We start from the raw sequence: 17,912 nt of genomic DNA, 5'->3' as shown, positions 1-17,912 counted from the left end.
CACACAAGCGTGGTGACCTGAGCTTCATTCCAGAATCCATATAAAATGTGGATCGAGAGACCAAACTCTACAGTTAGCTGTCCTCTGGCCTCCACATGTACAATGTGACTCTATCCCAGTTGCTGTTGAAGACACGAGAAATACTGTGAGAGGTGATACTAATGAGACCTCCCTGATGGAGCTAACATCATGGCAGGTGCTGAATGCAGGGGAGGGTTGGCATTTAGGAGCAACTCTGGTGACAGTGTGGGTCTGTTGGAAGGGAAAACCAAGAAGCCTGATGATAAGACAAAGTGATGGGGGCTGGGCAGTAGAGAGCAGAGGGAAGTCTTAAAGGCATTTGGAAGTAAAATCCGATCAAAACTAGACTTGTAAACAGTAACAAATGAGCAAGGAAAATTCTTGACATGCTATGTTATCAAGCAAATGAAAGCATATTTTCAAGAGAGAGACACTTGGCCTTGTTCTCACTAGTGAAGGTCATAGCAGAGATGCCATGGCTGATGTTTGGGATATAAGCAGAGCACTATATGCAGGCAGGTTGCACACTTCATACCTCTCTCTGCCAAGCTTCCCTTTCAAAATAAGGAAGCTTAGTGGAGTGGAAAGTCTGTGTGGTCTGAGTCTTGAAAAGTCAAGCTTTTCAGGACAAAGCAAGACTGATGTTGCTTCTACAGTAAGACACACGCTGACCTTGAATCACACACGTGAGCTGCACATGATTCTAGTTGGTGGGTGCAGCGTGTGCTGCTGTGCTTGTGCATTGTGCCAGTCACCAAGGCCAAGGGTGGGCAGGTGGCAGCTTTCTGCTGCCAAGCGACCCTTGAGCATCACTGGCGGGCACTGGAGTAAATGGTGGGAGGAAGCTGCACCTGCGCTCAGAGTTTAGACTTGGAACATGTACCGGGCATTGATATTTATGTTTATTTCTCTTGTTTGTGTGGTATTTCCCACCCGTGTGGGTGAACATCCTATGTGTGGATTGGCTTGGCAAAGCTCAGTCTGAGAGATCGCAGTCATTCAAATCAGAATGACGGTTACTTCATCTGTCTTCAGAGACATCTTGGTTATCCCACTTTCTGAGGATGCCTTTCAGGTGTGGTGGTAAATGTCTGCCGCACCAGCACTTTGAAGGTGGAAGCAGAAGAGCCATGAGCTTGAAGCTAGCCTGGACGACATAGACTGTGGCTGCAGGTGCAAACCAGAGGACTTGCAGCACTGAGGAGAGCGGTGAACACAAAGTCCCATCCCTAACTGAGAAGCCATTTGTAACTGATGCCTGCTGGAGAGGGGAGATGTGTTTTCTCCAGATGAGTTTCTGGGTAAATCAGTCACACTCCAGGACAGGCTCACACCCTAGGTACTCACACTGGGGACAGGCTCACACCCTAGGTACTCACACTGGGGACAGGCTCACACCCTAGGTACTCACTCTCCGGGACAGGCTCACACCCTGGGTACTCACACTCCGGGACAGGCTCACACCCTGGGTACTCACACTCCAGGACAGGCTCACACCCTGGGTACTCACACTCCGGGACAGGCTCACACCCTGAGGACTCACACTCCGGGACAGGCTCACACCGTGGGCACTCACACTCCGGGACAGGCTCACACCCTGGGTACTCACACTCCGGGACAGGCTCACACCCTGAGGACTCACACTCCGGGACAGGCTCACACCCTGAGGACTCACACTCCGGGACAGGCTCACACCCTGAGGACTCAGGCAGCACAAGGCTAACTTTGTGGGGTTTGGAGGTGGGTGGATGGGTAATTTTCTTTATTAATTTGATATTTGTTTGGTTTGGTTTTTATGTAATTGGTGTTTTGTTTTGGGAAGGGACAGGGACACAGGAAGAGAGATAAGAGGCACAAGGACATGAAGTTGTGTGGGTAGGGAGAGAACCTGAGGAGCTGGAGGAAGGGCAAACATGATCAAAATATAGTATAAGAAAGAAATGCAAATAAGAAAGAATACTGACAAAAGGGAGAAGAGAAAAATAATTCCCTTAGAGAAATGATCAGTAATTTGTCCTGAGGATAAAGTATAATTAATTTCCTTTGCTAAACATAGCAAGTACAAATGGATGAACTTTTTTTGTGAAGATGAAAAGCTGAATTATTTTATTTTTTAAAGTTTAAATTCTTGGTGGATTTTATTTGCCTACTAGAGGATAAATGAAAGTTGAAGGGGAAATCAAGGCATATACATGACATAAACTTTGTCCTCCTGTGTCACTGAGAGCCAGGCTGCTGTAATGATGCTCTTGCATCAAAATTTTATTCTATAAATACTGGGATGAAAAACCAAAAGTTGTATTGCCATTTGAGCACTAGTGCCACATCTTCATGGAAACTTTTTCTTTTGTAATTTGTTTTCAAGGTCGGTGTGGCTGTTAAGCTTGATGATACTTTTCTGGAGCGTAACTGGAAAACTCGCTGGGCAGGCTTAGGACTTGCCTGTGGCTTATTTCCTTCCAGCTTTCAGGAGCCGCTCTTTGGAATTAGTGCTGCCTGCGAGAGGAAGTCTTTTTCTGGGGTCTTTGTTGGGGACAGGAAGACTGGAGAGTTTTGTCATGGCTGTTGAAGAACCCTCCGAGCTACAGCAGCCACTGGAGTACCATGCTGCAGACTTCAGGGCACTTCCCGCACTTCTCTGGCTTTCCCAGTCCCCCATCCAGTTCCCTCTTCCCACTGTCTGCTGCTTTCTGTCCTCCTTACGTGAGTGCCCACCTCTGTGTGGATTGTGTTTCCTTGACCCATTCTGATTCTGATCCTTACTCTGCACTGATCTCTGCCTACTGTCCTCGGAAGGACATGGCTGGCCTATGGTTTCAGTGTTTGCATGAGCTTAGGCTCACCGTGGTGAGCACGTGGGGAGTCTAGCCTAGTGAAGATGACGAGTGAAGGTAATTAGGCATCCTCTAGGAGGGAGTGACAGCCCCATGAGATTGGCCTGCTAGGGCTTTCTCAGTCTTTTGGCTTCCTGTCTTGTCACATGATACCTTTCTTCCATTTCATCCTCATTAGATGCCAAACTGATACAACTACACTATCTTGGGCTTTTAGCCTTCAACATGGTGAGCTAATAAACCTGTAGTGAATCGGGTACCCACTTTAGAGCATCCTGTAATGGCAGCACAGTGTGCACTATGCAGCACACACTCATACAGGGAGTGATCTTTCTGAGCTCCTGGGACTGTGCTGGAAAAGAACTCTGTTGAGAAGGACTGTCCCCGACTGTGTCGTCTGCCTTCCCCAGTTCTTTACCCTTAGCAACACTTCGATTCTGACCCAAATTCTGATCCCCAGAGTCTCTTAGGCCCTTCTTGGATTTCTTGAACTTATACTTGTGCTTTTTATCACAAACTTAGAGTATTGGGGGCATATCTTGGTCTTCCCTTCCATCTCTAACTTTGTATTTCCTGCCTTGAAGTCCTTCAGTCCAACAACCATTCTATTCATGCCTGTCTTGCTAACTGCCTTAACACAGTGTTTAATAGTGACGTTCATGTCAGAAAAATTCAACAAAATCAATAGCAAACCTGCATCATATCACACTAGATAGGCTAATGCTATCACATCTGAATCACACAGGATGTTAGCATTATAGCTGCATGTGTCATAACTGTGTTATTTCCTTCCTCCCTCCCTCCCTACCGCCTGACACGCGCACACACACAAAAAACCTCAATTAGCCGAGTTTATATGGTATTTTGTATTTTATATGAGAAATAAATGCCAACATATAAGAAACAGCTGAATCATTAAAAAAAAAAAAAAAAAGACTCATTTTCACCTCCTTTACGAGTGGTGAAGAGATTGTAAGAGCTACAGGACCAGGAACTCATCTGAGAAGCTGTGTCTTCTCTGTGGGACAGGTAAGCTGCCCCGTGAAACCTCAACAGCATGGCTACCTAAGCAAGACCTGAACACACACACACACACACACACACACACACACACACACACAGGAACAGCAGGTGACATACCAACACTGATGGGAGAGATCTCACAAGCCACCACCACTAGATGAAGAGTTATAGGCACTTAATGGCTGCTAAGAGAGGGAGAATCAGACTTCCCACGGATGAGCCCCTTAACCTGTTTATCCAGTACCAACTGTCATCCCTAAAGCATACACACACAAGCAGTTAAGTGGACTGCACGCTGTATGACCGTAGATAAGGTTATGTGGAGGGAGACAGTGGGAGACAGGAGCAGGGTAGGACTTTAAGGGACAGAAGATTACCAGAGGATATTATGCGTATCTACCAAATGTAATAGTAAAAGTCATTTGTACAACTAGTAAATGAAGATGTAAAGGCTTTGTATGTGCCTTGTGTCCTGTTGTTGGCGAGTTCAAGTCAACCTCTTAGAAAGACACTGTTTTTAATAACCTAGATCATTATGTTAGGAAAGCATTTGAGAAGGGTGGTTTTGAGTGATGTTGTAAAGCATCAGGGCCCGTTCTGCTTGGGTGTTTTCATGTGAAGTACCTGCCTCTTAGAAACAGTGTCTGCCTGTTAGGAAACGCTTTAGTTTCTAGTCTGAGTACTTCCAACCACTGTCTCTGTTCTCATCCTGGTGGGACCCACCAGCCAGACCCAGAGTCTGGAAAATGCCCTCTGTCCTAGGCAGTCTATAGAGTTAGGCTGGATTGGAGAAAGTCAGTGCACTTAAGCCCCGAGAGATCACCTGTCAGCCTGCATCTCTGCAGTATAGATCATAATCTAGACTCTTAATAATTGTGTTCTTAGGTAGCTTCACGTTTTCTCTTAAATTTTGAAAGACTTTAAGTTGTTTGTGTAGTCCTCTATGGAAAACTAGATTAAGCTACACATGATTTCTTAATTCTTCTTAAAATTGATCCTGTTCCTAATGAGAGCTCCAGGCAACTTTGTTTTAACAGGATGCGTTTCTCATCTGAAATGAAAATAGCATCTGACAGCACTCCCTGATTGCCTCAGAGTACTCTGTCTCTTGGAATTCTCCTTGGCTCACTTTTTCCTCCGCGAATTTGGTTTTAAACTTCCTCTGCTCCATCTCCTTTATTCTAAACTTGTCAGTTTTTCTTGCTAGAAAACAAACAATAACAACAACAAAAACCCAATATCGTCTTTGCTTTCATCAGATCTATAAAGTTAAACCAATTTTTTGTTCATCTCCAATATGCTATGCTGTGGTTAGGAAGGCTCTTTTAAAATAGATGTGTGAGTGATTTCAAATCAAAATATTTTTGTTACAGAAGGGTCTCTTTTGTAAGATGAGTGATGGCAGATATAGCTGTGTTCATAATCTGAATTTAACTAAAAACAAACAACAACAAACCCTGGAATTTTCAATTAAGTCTGCATTTCTTACCTTCTGTCTTACTTTTTTCACTTTAGTTTTACATGTGAAGCCACATGTGCTGGGGAGCTTTACCCAACAACTTGACATAAGCTAGTCTTGCGTGGGAAGAGTCTTAGTCATGGGTTATCTGCATCAGGCTGCTTGGTGGGGGTTACCTTGTTCGTTCATTGATGTCAGAAGACCTAGCCAGTTGTGGACTGCACCAGTCTCTTGTTTTAATTTTCCATGAAAGGAACATAAACATACCACATGGTTCAGTTTTATCTCTGAATTAACTTCATTTTCAGGTAATTTATGGCATCAGATATTAAATTTGTGTTTGAAGTCTTTGAAATGACTGTTGATATATGTTAGTCTCCTGCTGTTGTTATCTGTAATTAGTTGCAGGTTCATTGTTACACAGCTATAAAAATGGCCGTGGGAAAGCATTGGGATGTAAGCTCAAAGTGCTCGTGTCACAAAATTTGTGATTTCATTTTTTTATTTATTGTCATTCATTTTCAATGTATTTATTTTTCATTTTTCTCTAATTAAGGAAAACGTGTCATGGAGGTAGACAGAGTCCTGGGTTCTGTGACAGTTTGACATTTACACAGATTTTTTTTTTTCAGATGAATGTTAATTGAAGGTGATATAAAATTTGGTTTAAGACAGTTGGAAGAAAACAGTCCTTTAACAAAGTCTTGCTGCTACATGATGCCCCTTTTACAACTGTGATTTTCTTGTGTTCTGTCAACTATAAAGTGAGATTCCATGGAGGGAATACCAGGACTTCCGGGCTGTGCTCATTTCCGTTGTGGCAGGAAGGTTAGCCTTTTGAAAGCAGGTACAAATGAACCTTTCTCCGGAGTTCTTTTCCCTTCATCTGAGGTTATCTCTTAATCCCAGCATTTTTCTGCGCTTGCTAAATGGCTCAAATATATATTTTATTTATTTGGGTGTGCCAGAGGCAAAAGACAGGGTGGTGTTGCTAATAGATGCTCAGAATAGGCTCTTTACTCTCATGTAACTTCATTACAGAATAGGGAAGTTGACTGAAGGTAAGCCATTGCCTCTCTATGCTGGTCTAGAGCAACTTAGCTCAGTTTTCCTGTTGGATTCACGGCAGTATTAGTGCTGTGTCTGTGTAAATAGAGGATGTGAAAATAAGTCTGAAGAGTGTATTTGATTGCTTTATGACTCCATAATCAGATTACTAGATTCATAGTTACAGGTTTGTTTTTTTTTTAAAGACCTTGCAATATGAAATGCTGACAGTAAGCATCAAAGTCAAAATACCAGATTCTATTCTCATCTTGTCAAATCAATGTTATTAAAAGCCACGGGTGGCAGGTCAGAAAGCTCACTCGCTATCACTTGCCATCTGTGTTTTAATGCTGAGCTGCACCACTTCTGGATAATCTCAGCATCATTGTGCTGTCTGGGCTGCAGGAGCACAGCACGCTACGTGATTATTTATTGAGTTTCTTCTTTGGAATGGAGATTATGAGAAGGCCAACAGCTGTGGCCGCAGTGGCTTAGAAGAAACTTAACATGTTTTGTCTCTTCTCTCCCTCTCCCTCTCCCTCTCCCTCTCCCTCTCCCTCTCCCTCTCCCTCTCCCTCTCCCTCTCCCTCTCCCTCTCCCTCTCCCTCTCCCTCTCCCTCTCCCTCTCCCCTCCCCCTCCCCCTCCCCCTCCCCCTCCCCTCTCCTCTTCTTCTCTTTTCTTTCTTCCTTTTTTTTTCCCCATTCATTCTAGATTTTGGATTTGGTAAAGGGGAATCATTACCAAGTAGCCTGTCAGAAGTACTTCGAGATGACACATAATGTAAGTAAATTGTTTAACTTTATAGATTGGTTGTATGTGGCTTGTTGCTCTGTGTTTTGTTTGGTGCTTTTATCATGGCATGGTGTTACTTAAAAGGTTTATAAAAGGGCCAAACAACTAAGATGGACCATACCAGAAAACCAGAAATACTATGTGGAAGATGTGTCATAAGACGACCTGACCACACTAGAGCTGTACCCACCGCTCCACATCTAGGTTCAAGGTTGTTAAGGTTTTTTGTGAAGAGACAGATTGGAAAACCTTTAGGCTTTATGATGTCTATCACAACTAGTCAACTGTGCCACAACATTGCAAAAGCTATCATAGAAAATACATGTCATAGCTGAGAACATATAGAAGTTTGTCCTTAACAGCAGTTTTCAGTCTGTGGGTCATGACCCCTGTGGGGTTGAATAACCCTTTCACAGGGGTTGCCAAAGACAATTGAAACACACAGTTATTTATGCTTCATAACAGTAGCAAAATTATAAAGTAGCAATGAAAATAATTTTATGGTTGGAGGCCACCACAACATGAGGAACTGGATTAACAGGTCTTGGCATTAGGAAGGTTAAGAACCACTGATCTATAAAGAGGGCCAGAGCTGACTCAGAGGTCTTAGTCTGCCAAGTCTTCAACACGGTTAGATCTGGAACCTTAGCTATTCCTGTCCAGAAGAACCAATGGCACTCTTCTCAAAGAAAGTCTGATATATTGTGGCTGCTGCTTAATAGTCATCTGGTCTGCTTCCCTGGTCTCCTGTGTTTGTACGTACAACCATGTAGCTGCAAAGGAGTCAAGAAACAGGATGATGATCTTGCCTGCCTCCTTAGTACTGAAAGTCCTGAGGGTAATGTAGATGAGCACTGAGCGCTTCTGGCGGACACAGTGGGGCTTGAAATCTGGAAAGCAAGAAGCACAGGCTCGAGAGGCCTGCAAGTGGTACACCGGAGAATGTATGCCCTGCTACAGCATTCACGTGGACAAAATCCACAGCTCTATGCAAGCCAACAGGAAACATGTCTAGCACAAATTCAGCCCGCTGGGTCCCTCATTCACAGCCGATAATTTGGACATGGATTCCACATGGATTCCAAACCCAGGACACACATCTAAGTGTACCGTAGGCTTTGGAGGTCCATGCACCTCCTGAAATAGCTTGTCACTGAATCCTGATGTGCACTGTTGTGGATAGTGGTGTCCTGAGCCCTTCCCTGCCCCCAGAAAGGTGCTGTTTTTGTTGAGCCCATTATCAGATACTGTGCTAGATTTTATATTCATGTTTTCTATTAAGCTGTCAAAAGATTTTTAAAAAAATTCTCTTATATAAATTGCTGAATTTATAAGTGTTCATAGGAAAATTGTCTTATCAATAAATGATAAATAATATGAGTCTACGTTTGTGGAACCCTTAATCCATACTACGCATATCACTAAGTTCTTTGAGCCCTCCAGCCAGGCACTAATGTAACACATTGATGAACACAGCATAGAGAAGCAGAACAGCCCAGGGAAGTTCTTGTTGGAATGGAACATGGATTTGAACCTGTGCTATCTAAGTCAGTAAAGGTCTGATTGCCTTGCCATGCTCTATTTCTGATACTAGAGTTGAAGGAAATCTGGAGGTTATTCCTGACAGGAAAATGCTAAACACTGAGGCACATTCAAGGTTAGCAGATCTAACTCATATACTATGGCTTATGTATGGGAAACTGTGATTCCAAATGACTCACTCCACCTGTCTCCATTGACCAAAGGAACAGGTAGAGCTAGAGATTGGCCCGCTGTGAATCCTATCTTCTACATCTAATAGGAAAATATTACCTTTGGTGAAAACACCGTATTTTTATAAAATTTGAAGTATTTATTGTAAGCAATAACAAGGTTTCTTTAGCTTGATCATGACAGGACCCACATAGCATCCCGTGTCTGGGCTTCTCAGCACCAGCCTTGAATACCTGCTCAGCGAGCACTTCTGGGGTGGTCCCGGGTCAGCACCAGCCTTGAATGCCCTGCTCAGTGAGCACTTCTGGGGTGGTCCCGGGTCAGCACCAGCCTTGAATGCCCTGCTCAGCGAGCACTTCTGGGGTGGTCCCGGGTCAGCACCAACCTTGAATGCACTGCTCCCTGAGCATCTGTGTGGCAGGTCCTGGGAAGATGGGAACAAATGTGTATTTACCTAAACAGGGACCAACCACAGACCAAGGTGTAGATACTGTCGAAGTCCAACTTGGTGAACCAGTGAGTTTTATTACACAGGAATATGGGTGAAGGTTACTTACAAAAGCAGAAATTACTCAAAGAACAGCATCATCAAACTCCACCCCAGCATGAATAAAAACTTAGGAAATCTGGAGCATACTGTACAACCTGCAGGCACTCAGCAGTTATGAGTGTCCTTCCCAGGTGACACATTTGCTCTCAGCCTTTTTTAGGTCCCTTGTCTGGTCTTGACTTCCTCTGGTCAGCTTAGCTTACCTGCTTCTTCCAGAAATGTCAGCTTCTCTGAGAGTTTCTGAGCAGTGCTAACAGCCTATCTGTGACTAGAGAGGGAGAGAACCCAGTGAATCTGCAATCTCAGGAATTTCCTGACGCTTATTGAATCATTTACTTCCTGAGTTTAAGGAGCTTCCCTGCAGGGTGGCATAGTTCATCCCTTTTAACATGTGTGTCTCAAGGAGCTTTCCCTTAGAACATCCGGTCGTGTGTCATACCCCCCCCCCCCCACACACACACGCGCGCACTTGCGCGCACACACACACACACACATTTTTGCATCCTTTTTCTCACAGGTTTCCTTCCCAAATGGAATATTTTAACCTCAGAGGAGACTACTTCATGTTAGAACCTAGTGTCTTGCTTAGCTTGCTTAGCTTGAAACTTTTAACTTCATAATATGCTCTCCATCATTTGTGAACCTTTTAAGTAAAAAGCCTCCAAACTTTCAGGTTTGAGATCCTCTTATCTTTAATTTTTAAAAATAAGTTAGGTTTAAGATTGAGTTATACTAAATTATCCCCTCCTTTTCTGTGTTTTGTTTTGTTACTACAGCTTGGACAGGCCTCAGTTGTTATATAGCCCAAGCATGACCTTGAGTTCCTCATCCCCTGCCTCGGCCTTCTGAGCACTGGGGTAATAAGCAAGCGCTGTACTGAGTGAGTCACGGCCCAGCTCACCGAGTTCTTAAACATGGCCAGTGCAACGAGGGCTACTACAATTGCCTGTTTCAAAATCTGCCCTAGTTTACTGAAGATGTGCATCGAAATCCTTTCCGATCTAGAAATAGGGTAGCTTAGACTGTGTGAAAACCAATGAAACAAGGTTGTGGGGATTCTCTAGATCGATTACTATAGATTTTTAAATGCAAATACCTCCATTTATTATCTTTAGAGTATAAAAATAGAATCTTTTTTATTACTCACTTCCTGCCATCCCATCTCCCTCCCCTGTAAACCTCTGGGCTCATTTTCCCCAGGTCTCTGTGATGAAATTCACTTAAGTGCAAGTTTTGAAAATGAACTCCTTAATTGGTACCATTTGTAGCAGCCCTGTGATAGCTCCATATGGCTCTGTGGTAACACCAGCTGCCTCATTACAAGCTGTCATCTCAAAACCTCTTGATTAAAACCCAGATATCCCATAGGTAGGCAGCATTGCTCCCACTCTTCCCTTCTGCGTTTGCCGGGGCACACATACGAGACCCATTAATGTGGAGGTCATTGTGTGGAATATGTTGATTCCTCCAGTGGCTGTCAAAAGCTGACCTCATGAAAGCTGTCTGCCTCAGTGGTTTTCGGTTTTGTATTTCATGTGCAATGGTGTTTTGCTGACATGCGTGTCTGTGTGAGGGTCTCTGAAACTGGAGTTGTGGATGGTTGTGAGGTGCCATGGTGGGTGCTGGGAATTGAACCCGAGTCCTCTGGAAGAGCAGCCTGTGCTCTTACCACTGAACTGTCTCTCCAGCTCCCAAGGAGTGGTATTCAAGACAGTTGCATGTTGCTGCCTCATGTCATTTGCATTCCTGTAAGCTTTGTAAGTGGAAACATCAGGCCTTATATAGGTTAATCTCTGAATCTTAACTTAAATTGGCTTCTTTAGAGATTGATCCCTTTGAATATTGACTGGAGGTATATTTTCCAAACTGTAGAGCTCAGCTTCTTCACCATCATATAAATTGCTACAAAAGTCTTGTGAAAACCTATCACGTTTTCTTAAAGCCACACCACCATCTCCCATTTAGAACCCCATCGTAGCTTCCTAAGACATTTCTCAGAGTCTACACATGCCTCATTCCATTTCTTCCTTCTTCACACAGCAGGGAGTGATATTTACACTAATGGAATTTGATTATTTCATTAACCTGCTTTAAAGACCTCTCTGTGGATTTCCATTTCTCTGAAGATGAAATTTGAAGTTTATAATGGGTTTTATTAAACACTGTCCTGGTTCTTACTAGTTCTGTGGACCCTCCAGGTTAATCAGTTACATGCTTTATATCTGAGACCACTTCCTCCAAAGGCCCATGTACAGCCCACAGTAGGGCCTTTAGGGGTGGGATCTAGTGGAAGGAAGTTAGGTCATGGAGATGATGTGCTGGGATGTTGGCCATTGCTCTCCACGCTCCCATTGTATGATCTACTGCCTCAGTGCAGGCAGCATCGGACAAGGGACCATGTATAGAAATCCCAGAACTCTGAGCAGCAATAACCTTTCCCCCTTTACAGATGGTTTGAGTATTTTATCACAGCAACACAAGGTGCATAAAGATGAAAAGGCACCACAGTGTGTCTCTCTCCTGATACCAAAACATAATTCAGAATCATCTACAAAGAAACCATCACCATCTGTAGCAGTCGGTGAGGAAGGGGAAGCAGAAGCAGCAGGGGATTTGTGTACGATAGTGATGTGTTTCCACATCATGGCTCAGGGGTTCCCAAGAACGGAGGGAATCAAACAGAGTTGTATCTGTATTTTTTGTTGAGTAATAAAGAAAATGGCAATTGCAAAAAGAGGAATTTGGATAGTGTCCTTTCCACAGGTTGACTTTAAAGAGTGCTTACTATCATTTTGGTGTGATTTCCATTTGTCCCCTTTCCATAACAAGCACACCAAGTTTATTTTTCTGAGCAAGAAAAAAGACTACATGGACCCGTATTCTTCAATACAAAAGGGAGACAGGGTTCACCCAGAAGTGCAGTAGAGTCAGAACATTAATCACACCAACAAGCAGCTTCCAGACCACAGGTTTAGCAAACTGAGTTAGGGCTGTGTGTGGTTGAGAGAGAAAGCCAGAAACACCACCCAGACCATGGCAGCAGCTGGTCTCAAACCCCTGGGCCCTGCTGCAAACGGTTAGTAAAGGTATTAAAGTGGAAATTCATAAAAGTACAGGACTTAAATATATTTAAAGGTAAGTCACTTAACTCTCCTTCCTTTGTCAATCCTGTGATGTAAAAAGCAAGGAGCTGTTGAGTATAGTCTGTGGTTAAATTCAATTCCATCTCTCTTTCATACCTGTAATATGCAAGCAACAGTTTCTAGGTTGGGTTTCTTTAAAGTGGGAAGAAAAGGTGTAACCGTGACTTTTTTCTTCTGGGAACTCTACTGCATTTTAATTGATTTATCTTTCTTGACTCTTAAAACATGTGACTTGGATTCCATAGAACCACAACTCTTAAACTTTATATTCCATTAGTTTACCCCATAACAAGCCAATGTCATAGCACCGTTATTACACCCATTTCACAGATGAGAGAGTGAGGCTTAGAAAGGTTATTGTGAGAGGCAGGCCTGGTGTACAAAGTGAGTTCCAAGACAGCCAGGGCTACACAGAGAAACCCTGTCTCAAAAAACAAAAACAACAAAAACCAAAAACAACAATGAAAGGTTATTGTGTTTTGTCTTGCTCACCATGAATTCTGAGACTTCGGTTTAGTTCCGTTATCATCTGCAGTTATGGCTGTATTGAATACTTTAACAGCTTAAAGGAAAGTGTTGAAAAATCCCTCATATTACAAAAAGAAAGAAAATCCCCCTTATATTACTATTTTGCCAGGTATTAGATGACTTTTGTGAGATTTTTCTTTTGTACAGGCTTTGTAAAAACAATCTTTAATGGGGCCTGGAGAGAGCTCAGTGGTTCAGAGCATTCTGGTGATTCTTGAAGAGACCCAGGTTTGGTCCGCAGCACAACTCTCCGTAACTCCAGTTCTGGGGAATCCGGGATCCTTTTCTGGGGACATTTGCATACATGCAAACAGAACACTTGTGCGAATACATAAAAGAAAGAAAGCTTTTAAAAATAATATTTAAAGCCAAGTTTTATAAAACTTTGCCAGTGTATTTGACTTTGCATAAAGCCTTTTAATATCAGAATATAAGTACTCTAGTCAAAAGGCCTCAGTTCCATATGTTTGTTTAATTCCATCAGTGTGTAGTCCTGTGTATAGTAGGACATTTTCAATGTGTTGTGTGTTGCGCACCCCTCCCCCCATTCTTACCCTCTTGTTAGGCCCTTTGTTCCTTTCAACAGTTTCATGTTTCCTTTCATACCATAAACACATACACGATTTTAATGTGTGTGTAAAGTCTGGGAACCACAAACAAGGGAAAAGAGAATGTTCATCTTTCTCAGACTGCCATAAATTCCTTACTAGGATTATCTCCAGTTTCCATTTTTCTGCAAACAACATAACTTCATTCATGGTGCACACAAATATTCCATTGTATGTATGTACCACGTTTTCTTTTATCCATTCCTTGGTTGCCAGATGGCTAGGCTGGTTCATAACTTACCTATTGTGAATAGGGCTACAGTAAACAGTGATGTACAGATATTTCTAAGATACATTGACCTCGGTAAATACCCATGAGTGGTGTAGCTGGAGATACGTTTTCATTCATATAAATCCAGTTACTAGCTTGATAACTGAGTAAGCTATTTACTCTCTGTAGGCATTAGTTTGCCAGACTATACATTGAGGAGGTTCAGTTTAAAGGAATTGTAGTGTCCTCATGGTCTCTGATTTTCTGTACATAAAATGTGACACTTTGTGATTGAAATGTTTGAACTTCTTATGAAACACATCAGCTCTTTCAGGAGCTAAAGGAAATCAGATATAATAAAGAAGTTCATGAATTATGGTATTGTTAATAAAATTATAAATTTATCATAGAGCATCGAGGAAACACTTAGAAGTTAAGCAGCCTCCTCGTTAAAAAGATAAAGATTGCTTTCTTGGTGATCTGGGTAAAACTATATATATATATATATATATATCTTAGAACTGTCTATAAAGAACCCATCACTTCACACCACAACCTAACTAAAATGCCTGGCCGCCATTTATTTAGCTGCTAAAGCAGCCTGGAGCTCCTCCCCAGGAGGTGCTCTTTTTCTGTCATCCTCTACTGACTGAGGATGAGCAGTCTTAGCTCTTTCTCCCTCCCCGTCCACATTAACGCACCAGACATTCTGTGTAGATCTGATCACACCCACTCCTCCTTAGGGACTCGTACAGTTCCAACTCCCTTAGGCCTAGAGAGTTATGCAAAACAGACCTTGACTTTCCAGGACCTCTGAGGTGTGCTCCCCACCAGTCTGTCTAACCTATCATGGCTTCTATCATGAGCTTTTTACACCAGGCCATGGAAGTAAGGCACTTGCTCCCCAGGCGTCCCCTCCACGGCTTCTGCAGCCTCTGCACCACCTGCCTCCCCCTCCAGGCTTTCGCCTTCTCCCTCTCCCTCTCTGTCTACCCAGCCCCAGCTCAAACCCTTGCTCACAAAACCTTCTCCCCTCCACCTCGCAAGAGTGACAGGCATTTATCTGTGGCTCCTACAATTCCTATTTCTGAAAATGATGTTTCAGCTAGGAATTACAAGGCTGTGGTTTTCTTTAGCTTTAGTTTTAGTCAAGTGCATTCTCATGTTCTGAAAAACTACTGCTTATAACACAGCCATGTATATAATAAGCCATGTGTATAGTAAGATGTGAAGTATATGACTGAATGTTCTGGGCTCAACTCAGTAAATATTCATTAGATACCTGCTATATACAAGTGAGTTCAAGACAAAGAGTTGGGTGTTAAAAGCTGAAACATGGGGCCACAGACCTGTGGTCTCAGCTACTCAGGAAACTAAAACAGGAGAATTACAAATTCAAGGCCAGCAAGGCTCACACAGCCAAAGAATAGATACAAACACTGTCTTTAACAAATAAGTAAATAAATAGTAAGATAAATAAGACATAGTATAATGGTTTCTGGGCTAAAAATAGCAAATGAAAATCCCACATTTATAACCAAGCAAAGCTGGAGCCTAGTGGTGGCTGTTGTCACCTGTAACTGCAGACAGGAATGTTGGGCTTCACTTCAGGTTGTGTGTCACATAGCAGCAGTCCAACCCATTAACTGAGCTGAAGAAAGTGACTTAAGGGTCACATTTTAGGTAGAAGTCTCCGTTATATTATGCCACACACTGAATATAAAAGCCTCCTCAGTTTTCAGGAGTAAATGCTGTATATGTTTGCAATCCTTTCTTTCACCTTGGCTCAAGGACAGTCATACAGATCGTAGCTCCATCCTTGGGCAAGATCCTTCTCAGTTGTGTTACCTAAAAACCCTGAAGACCATTGGTACTTTAGCTGAGTGCATGGAGTAGAATGTGGTTATGTCACCTGGCACACAGTGGGTGGGCAGTAAACATGGAGTAGAATGTGGTTATGTCACCTGGCACACAGTAGGTGGGCAGTAAAAACTTGCTGATAATAAGATGTTTTTGTTCATCATTGGTAAATTTTAGGATCAAAATCAGAATAATACTGCTTGCCCCTCCATTCTTTTGATTGCTAAAGGCACAGAGTAATGAGAAGAAATACGAGCTAATCCTCAAGGTTCAGTGTTTGAGGAAGAGAAATAGCATAAGCTCTTAGGTTCCCACTAGGTTTAAAGAGATTTTTCTACACCAGGATGGATTACAGGATGCCCCCAGTTAACATGAAGAGGTTCTGTTAAGTAGGCTTGCTTGTTCAGCCTGTTCATTATACCAAACGAGATTCCGTATGCCAGACTTAAGCTTTGAAATACACTGGTGCCAGGGACCAGAATCAAAATAGTCAAAGTGATTTTAATAGTACTTCAAAAAAGCTTGGCCCGAGATGTGCTAAGCCTCTTGCTAAGGCCTAGGGATGCAGTAACGTGTGCACCACCAATGACTATTGTAACACAGAGACTTGCCCAGGTATGTTTCCCAGACTCTTACTGTCGGGCGGGGAGCCAGAGCCCAGGTGGTACACATGCTAGAGAAGGGCCCCACCACTGAGCTGCACTTCCAGCCAGCCTTGTGCAGTGTTATATTTTATTCTGAGTATTCATCAGCAGACACTGGAATTGAGAGTGCACAGGATGCCGAGGGCTGAGTGGCCATCCACAATGTTGCAGCTCAATTACTGTGAGCGGAGGTGGGAAGCAGTGCGTTTGATGCATGTTTGAGCTGTGTTGAGTCATCTATTCTGTTGAGTAGGTAGTGACAGGAGTCAAAGCCAGCTGCAGAGGTGTGGCCTGAGCATACACAGGTACTAGCCATGATGCTGTGGGATCTTCAGCAGAAGCTCCGCTGCGTGGGGTAAGGAGTAGGAGCAGCTGAGCTCACAGGTCTTCAGCTGTAAGATGGGGTGGGGACAGCACTGAAAGCTATATTTCTATCTCTGCTGTGTGCTAACATGGTACAAATTTGCTTCCTTGGGCAGGTGGACGATTGTGGCTTTTCTTTGAATCATCCAAATCAGTTCTTTTTTGAGAGCCAGCGCATCCTAACTGGTGGCAAAGATATCAAGAAGGAAATCAGTCAGCCAGAAACACCTCAGCACAAACCTAGCACCCAGAAGACCAGGGATGCTGCATCTGCGCTGGCCTCCCTAGACTCCTCCCTGGAAATGGACCTGGAGGGGCTGGAAGAGTACTTTTAGTAAATGATGTGGCCACTGTAGTATCTCCTTTCCCCCAGCGAATACATTCCTGTTTGAAAGGTTTACAAAGGCACACCCATGCACACACACACATTTACTGGGAAGCAGGCTTGCTTCCACCTTACTTTTGACAGAATGGGAAAGGAAGCATTCCTATTGAAACTGTTAAAATCCTCAAGCAGCAAGACAATTAAAACTAACTTTTAAAGTTTTGTATAATGTTGGCCAAGTCCTCTTTTGGATTGTTTTTGCTAATAAACAACATGTATATGACTATATCTGTGCAAGTGGGAGTCTTATTTCACAGTGGATCAGGTATTATTTCTTTGTTTGAAATAAATGCTCATCGCTGTCAATCGATATGGGGGCAGAGGGAGCCCTGAGAGAGTGTGTACTGTTGACATGGGCAAGGCCTTGCTAGGACACCAAGGCCTGAGACTTCTGGGATCGGCAAAGCCTTTCTATTATCTGGGTGGGAATGCTGACAGTGTTTTGCAAAACCAACCAACCAACCAACCAACCAACCAACCAACCAACCGCAGCTTCCTCCTCCCGGTGCCTGCAGCCTAGCACTGCAACCCCACAGACGGCCTTCTGAGATTAGCTCAGCTGTCTCCTCGATGCACGTGTAAAAAGCACACCGAGTTTCTGGTTGCTGCTGCTGCTGGTCACTTCATCAGAGCAAGCACGGCCTATGCAGTCCCCTGTCTGCTGCAGATGTGTCTGTGTTCTGTCCTGTCTTCATTCCACCATTGTCCCGGTCTAATGAAGATTAGACAC

General features: G+C 43.3%; 1 protein-coding gene across 2 annotated transcripts in view; it reads left to right on the top strand.

The window, feature by feature from the left end:
* Prim2 (DNA primase, p58 subunit) overlaps positions 1 to 17,410 on the top strand; it is a 216,001-nt gene extending 198,591 nt beyond the window's left edge. For both annotated transcript variants that reach the window (NM_008922.2, XM_011238455.2), the window contains 2 exons: positions 7,097 to 7,165; positions 16,914 to 17,410. In NM_008922.2, coding sequence (NP_032948.1) covers positions 7,097 to 7,165; positions 16,914 to 17,132 — 288 coding nt within the window. In that variant the 3' untranslated portion in view covers positions 17,133 to 17,410. The remainder of the gene's footprint in view (positions 1 to 7,096; positions 7,166 to 16,913) is intronic.
* The last annotated feature ends 502 nt before the right edge of the window (positions 17,411 to 17,912 follow it).

The sequence above is a fragment of the Mus musculus genome, chromosome 1 (assembly GCF_000001635.26).
Source record: "Mus musculus strain C57BL/6J chromosome 1, GRCm38.p6 C57BL/6J".
NCBI classification, from domain to species: domain Eukaryota; kingdom Metazoa; phylum Chordata; class Mammalia; order Rodentia; family Muridae; genus Mus; species Mus musculus.
This window is presented reverse-complemented; position numbering and strand designations above follow the sequence as displayed.